Raw genomic sequence first — 6,657 nt, forward strand, 5'->3', positions numbered from 1 at the left:
TTTTTTTTTTTTTGTCTTTTGTTTTAAGCAGAGAGGCAAAGAGCTGGGTGCGGAGCCCAGAGGGAATGCATTCCTTCCAAAGCTAATTCCCAGGGATTTAAGGGACCACCTTTTACCATCAAATATTCACCCAGAGCCAGCCTGGGACAGCGAACCCAAATCAAGGATGTTCTTTTCAAACCATTTTTCCATGACTGTGTAATCACAAAGGTCTCAAATGAGAACAGCAGGTTGTGAGGGTGGCTGTGGGGTTACAACAGCTGCCCCCAAAGCTGATGGGCAGCAAATCAGCAGGAACAGGGACATTTCTGTGCCCTAATATTAGGTAGGGGTTAGAGGTTTGGCCATAAGCTTGGGAATGCAGCAAATATTACTCTGGCTGATACAGCTTCCTCCAGAAACTCATCCCAACTAGTTTAACACATTCCTGCCAGGTTGAACCATTGGTGGTACATATATGACTGTTCCATCTGGTGGCTTATACCACAGAAGTGCTACAGTCATTCATATACTACCTGTGGTTCAAGCTGGCTGGCAGTGAGACATGTAAATTACAGTCCCGTCATGAATATATTAATGCTGAACACTGATTTTCAAGAACGTTAAAGCAAGAAAAAGAAATACTGATACTTAGGCAAGCAACAAAATTGAAGATAATTCTGAAGATAACACAAATGCCCTCTGTTAAAATGCTATGATGCCTCAGTTGCTGTTCTTGACAGATGAGGCCCTTTCTCTTGAGAAATGAGAATTCTAACTTTGAAACCAGCACAAAGGTAGGGCTAAGCAAGCCTTCTAGAGTGTGTGTTCAACAGGGTGTTTACTTGCTGGAAATGAAGAGGTAATACGAAGGCTGACTTTGGAAAGGTCAGGGAATACGAGCCCCAAAAGAAGCAGAGAATGGAAAAAATGATACCTGAAAATCATGAGAAACATAGACCCCTGGGGAGCAGGGGCACCCAGAACACTGATAACAGGCTGGATCTGTTGCTGTTCATAATAGGAATCTAAACTTCCCAATGCCACCAAATGAAGGTTTATCCTTGGGGACAGGGGCCTTGTCACATTTACTTGCAACCCCTCAACTGTCTTGCCCACAACTGGTTAATGGTCACCTGGGATCCAAATGTCTCCATAAACACTGCAGTTCCAAGGGTGAGATCTCCCCATAGTGACTGGGATGTCCCGCATCAAGTCAGAAACAGATTCCAGCTTCTTGGTTTTCTTCCTCCAGCAGTTCTATGCCTGTTGGCACTAACATACATGCCTGCCCCTGTGTGGTGCCTATCCCAAGACCCTACAAAGAAGCAACTGATATATGTATCATGGTCACATAAAAGTGGAGTCCCTTAGCTCCATCAACAAGACATGCACAAACACTTATACAATGCGATGCTGCTCAGAAAGGAAGGAAGATGCACCCAACAGCTGGAAAAATCTCAAAGTCAAGAAGCAAATGAGGGCGGGGATTTGGCTCAGTGGTGCTGCTGCCTGCTTCGCAAGCGCAAGGTCCAGAGTTCAATTCCCGGTACAAAAAAAAAAGCCAAATGAAAGATACTGGACAAAAAAAGAAGGGTATATACTGCACAATTTCATCTTTATAAAGTTCTAGAAAATTAACCCCCAGAGGCAGAAAGCAGATCAGTCATCACTTGGGGATGGGGGAGGCAGAGAGGTAGAGGATGGAATCACAAAAGGGAACTCCAGGGCGGAGGGCACCTTCACTGCCCTCACTGTGGGGGATAGTTTCAGGGGTTTACATCAAACTGTACACTAAACATGCGTAGTTTAGCACAGTGTATGTCAATGATACCTCAATAAAATTATCTACCTTCCATAAAAGGAAAAAATCAATCCTGTGCCCATCAGCACGGATTATTTCTAGGTGCCAGGGATTTCCCAGCAGACTCTTCTCAGCCCTGTGAGAATTTCATCACCTTCCTGCTGTTTCCTAGACAGCTAGCACCTCCTTTCCCATCCCATATTATTTTCTTCTGCTTGGTTTCCTATAACAGAAACCCAATGCTTTAGGATCTTCCCTCTTTCTGGAACACATTCAGGGAAAAACCCCAAACCTACCATTTAAGCATCTCCTTTCCTTCCTAAAGCTACTTAGAAATACATGCTGGCCCTTATTAAAACAAAGTCCACAGATGGACTGTTTAGAACTGTCACTCTAGCCTAATGTAGCTGTTTCAATACTAATTAAAAGGAAAAATAGGGGGCTGGGGATTTGGCTCAGCGGTTCTGTCCCCTGCCTTGCAATGGCAAGGGCCAGAGTTCGATCCCTGGCACCAAAATAACAAGCAAACAAACAAACAAAAGGTTGGGGGTGTGGCTCAGTGATAGAATGTTTGTCTCATGTGCATACGGCCTTGGGTTTTATCCCCAACACTGAAGGGAAAAAAGCAAACAAATGAAAACCCTGTTCTTCAATTTCATGAGTCATACCTGGAAGTACTTAAAGGCTTCCAGTGGCCAGTAGCTACCGAATCAGAAAACACAAAATGGGGAATGTCCATTACCACAAAAAGTTTACTTGACACAAGAACTGCTCCAAAGAAATCAGCCTTAACCTCCAGGAAGTGAAGTGTCAGTGCAGCAAGATGTGCACAGAGGAAGGAACATGGGAAGCTTCTCTATAGTTTGCAGCAACAAACAAAACTGGGGCTGCACCAACCAGATATACATACAGTCCCTTTGTAACTTAACTTGGGGAAGCTGCATGAGAAAATAGTGCAGGGGAATAATTAGGGTTATTCACACTCTCTTCAGAGTACAGTCAGGCTAGGGTGTCTGAGCACAGGAACTGGATGAGTAAACCCCCTGCAGGGGTCTAGACAGTGGGATCAGCACACACTGGGGAGGAAGTGAAGCCCAGGTCTCTTCCTCCCTAACAGCACATGGAAACGTGACGAAAAGGAGACATCTTATGTCTTGTACCTGGTCAAGATGTTATAGGCTCAGTGAACAGCTCTGGGTCTTCCTATGATGACAAATCTTATCATCAGGTTACACAAATGCTAGATTAGGGCACATCTTGCAGAGTGACTGACCTCAGCTGTCACACATCAAGGTTGAGAAGAGCAGAGTATGAGGAACCATTCTAGAATACTGGCAACTACAGGGACACACAGGACCCCTGAGGTCTTAGCAGAGTTAAGAGAGAAAAGCAACACAGAAAGATTCACATCTAGGAATCCAAGTGAAGAGTACTAGTTTTGTAACTTTTCTGTACATTATTTTAATACAAAATTTGGGGTGATAGCTCTGTGGTAGATTATGTGATTAGTATGTGCAAAGAAAACCCTGTGCTCTATCCCCAGCACTGCAAGCAAACATCACCCCACACAAAAAAATCCATAGTTTTGAAAGACTTAAAAAAAAAAAAAAAAGATGCTGGATTTAGAAATCTTCAGTGTGGAGGAACTGACTTTTATCAGTTCTTGGAGCCACGATCTACCAGCTACCACAGTGGATCAGAGAGGACCTGTCACAACAAGATTTCACAGTGGCCAGTTCCAACCCAGAGGTTTCTGGGTCCCAACTGGCCTCCCCATATTCTTTCTGGCTGAGAAGCACCTCCTTTTGCTGAGGTTGTCTGAACTTATTTGCTTCCATTTTTTAGAGTGACTGTTTGAGGCTAGGGATGTAGCTCAGTGCATGCATGAGGCCCTGTGTTCAGTTCCCAGCACGGGGTGTGTGTGTGGTGTGTGCTGGAGTGACTGACTGGTACTGCTACAACGGAACAACTTTAAGAGGCAACAAGGAAAGGCAGCTCTGGTCACTACCTCTTAACAGCTTCTAGATGACAAATAGCATCTAGAAACATCTAGTAACATCTAGAAAAATTAATGTTTAAAAACTGCTCATTAGGGGCTGAGGGTGTAGGTCAGTGGGAGAATGTTTGGGTAGCATGCACAAGTATGCCAGGAAAACAAACAAACAAACAAAACCCCCGCTCTTCATGTTGAAAGGCAGCAGAAGAAATTGCAGGCTCTAAGCAGTGGTCAACTCAGTATTTGTAATATAGGAAATAAGAGCAAAAATTTCTGATCCAATGATTCATTCATTTATGAAAGATCACCCCTACAGAGTAGGATTACAGTGTTTAGATATTTTTCTTTTTGCTCCCAGCTTAATCCTGTCCAAATAGTCTTCTATAATTACTTTTGTCCAACTAAGAAAAAAATAAGTCTTGGATCAAACTTTCCTCCATTTGGTTCCTTTTCTTAAACAGCATCAAATGCTGAATTATCAGCAAATATCCACATAAACATCCTGGGGACAAAGTACCTACCTATATTGCTTGAGACAAGCTGATGGATGCTGCTAGGGGTAGGAGATTTTGGGGTCAAAGAGATTTTACGGCAAATAATGACCACTGCTACTTGTCATCAAACATCATTTTTTCTTCTTTTAAGCTACATATTGATTACTAGAAGGAAAAGGGCTCTGCTGCCCAAACAAGCGCAACACATCCAGCCACTCTACTTGACCTCCCTGGAGATACCAGACCCCAGGACAGCCAGCGAGCTGCCCCTTTCCAATTCTCTTCTCTTCCAGTGAGAAAGAACAGAGGGATTTAAAGCACTTTAAATCAAAACTTGCTCAATCTGAAACCAGCAAACCTGTAGGCAATGATATCCAGAGCTAGCCTACCCTGACCCGACCAGGGGTTCTGGCCTGATAACTAAATTTACCTTGTTCCAATTTTCCAGGCAACCGTCAACTGTAGCTCTCAGCACTTGAGATGGAACTAATCTGCCTCATCTTAGCAAGTCATTCCCTTCAAATGTGGTCAGTGCGACCTAGACCTGAGAAAAGGCTGGGTAGAACTCCTGAAGACAGTGCTAGTGTTCAACCTGGTGTCTGTAGACTCCAGTCCCAGAGAACCAGCCACCCAGTTTCACACCCCAGGAATCTCTCATTGTGGTTACTGCTGGGCAGAAAATAAAGAGGATAAAGATTTTACTTCGTTCAAGGGTAAAAACAAAAACAAACCACAATACCACTGCAGATTCTGCAAGCTCAGAAGGCTTCAGGCGGCTCAGGTTACCCTTGTCTGACTAAGCCTAATCAAGCAGAATGGCTGGGCCTACTGACAGCTCAACCCAGCTGCTCTGCACCATCACAGGCCTACAGCCTGTGATGTCCACATGCACCACACATCTATGATGACGAGTCTCTGCCTAGGAAGAGAAGCTAGCCCACACTGCTTCCACAAAACTGCAAGTGAAATGTCCACTTGACTCCATAACAGTGTTAGAATAGCCAGTGTTTACCGTATTTAGTCCTTTTCTTTAGTTGTAACATCACCTGAGGTTTTTCCAAGGGTATACTATTAGCGTTTAACCTCAGCTTCTTCTGGTCTAACTCTACTCACAACTTCTCCAGAGCTGCAGCAATGGTGGATCTGGGCACTGCAACAATCTTCCGCAGATCTCAATACACCATTGCCATTCTTAGTCCATCCTGAAGTAAGTGGGAGGGCAGAGGCTGCACTGCCACTGTATAAAGCAAGATGCTTAATGGAGGTAGAGCTACAAGGTTACAACTCAGCTTTAAAGCCATCTATCTCGATTGTCTCCTTTAAGTTCCTCCTCATCTATTATGATCACATGGGTACATGCAAAGGAAAAGGAACCCATCTGAAACCTCTGTCAGGCATTAAAAGGTCCTACAAGGCCCCAGAGAGCAAGTGGTCAGAGAAGCAGAGGGTGGTACCCAGCACAAGGGAGGCAGTCACGGCTCCATGACTGGGCGACGGGAACCCCAGCACAGGATTTAGGAGAAGCCATGCTCTAACCCCCTGCAGCAGTATGACCAGGAAGGAAGAGGCCAAACCAGGCAAGAGGGTCTGCTCTGCGTCCTGGACTGATGCTTTTGGGGCATATGCTCTTGGTCCAGTCCCTCCATATCTCAGATCCAGTTTCCTCCCCTCTAAAGGTCTCTGGTCACTCTGTTGTCTCAAACCCTGAGAGCTCTTGTGCCCTTTTATCGGGTTCACCTCACCCCAGACGCAAAAGCAAAAACATTAAGTAGGAATGATTCAAGATAAACACACTTTCAACCAAACGAGGGCACCGACTACACTAGTTTAAGAGCCAAATGCCAAAACAATTTTTAATTTCAATAGTAAAGACTCTAAGCCTATGTTCAGCGCAACTTCACGGGAAAGGAATTTAACCCCATTTAAGAAGACACCTCCTGTCATAAAAGGCATCGCCCACTGACAGAAAAATAGAATTTCTGGGCTTGGAGATCATCTAGGGGAACTCGCTTCTCTGACCGGCGGAATATCAAACTCCGAGAGGGCAGAAGCACGACCAAGGTCCCGGGCGCGCGGGGAGGGGGCAGCCCCGCGTCTGTTCCCCCGCCTGGCCAGCGCACCTCCTCTGCCTGCTTGCGCAGCGCCTTCTCGCGCTCGTACTGCGTGAGCAGCTGCTCGTTGTCCTCGCGCAGCAGCTCCAGCTCCACCTCGTGCTCCTGGTTCTCGCTCAACACCGAATCTAGGTTCTCCAGCACGTTCACCACCAGGGGCATGAGCTCCTTGACCACCTCCTCGTCGTAGCAGTGGATGAGGCGCTCGAACTCGCGGTAGATGGAACCCGCCAGGCCCGACACGCGTTCTGACATCACCGAGCCCGAGCAATA

General features: G+C 45.7%; 1 protein-coding gene across 11 annotated transcripts in view; it reads right to left on the reverse strand.

Annotated features, from left to right (window-relative positions):
- Mapk8ip3 (mitogen-activated protein kinase 8 interacting protein 3) overlaps positions 1-6,651 on the reverse strand; it is a 42,730-nt gene extending 36,079 nt beyond the window's left edge. For all 11 annotated transcript variants that reach the window (XM_010620494.3, XM_010620485.3, XM_010620493.3 and 8 more), the window contains exon 1: positions 6,394-6,651. In XM_010620494.3, the coding sequence (XP_010618796.1) occupies positions 6,394-6,639 (246 nt within the window). In that variant the 5' untranslated portion in view covers positions 6,640-6,651. The remainder of the gene's footprint in view (positions 1-6,393) is intronic.
- Between the last annotated feature and the right edge of the window lie 6 nt (positions 6,652-6,657).

This window comes from Fukomys damarensis, unplaced genomic scaffold, assembly GCF_012274545.1.
Source record: "Fukomys damarensis isolate Sample0158 unplaced genomic scaffold, DMR_v1.0_HiC HiC_scaffold_34, whole genome shotgun sequence".
Lineage (NCBI taxonomy): Eukaryota > Metazoa > Chordata > Mammalia > Rodentia > Bathyergidae > Fukomys > Fukomys damarensis.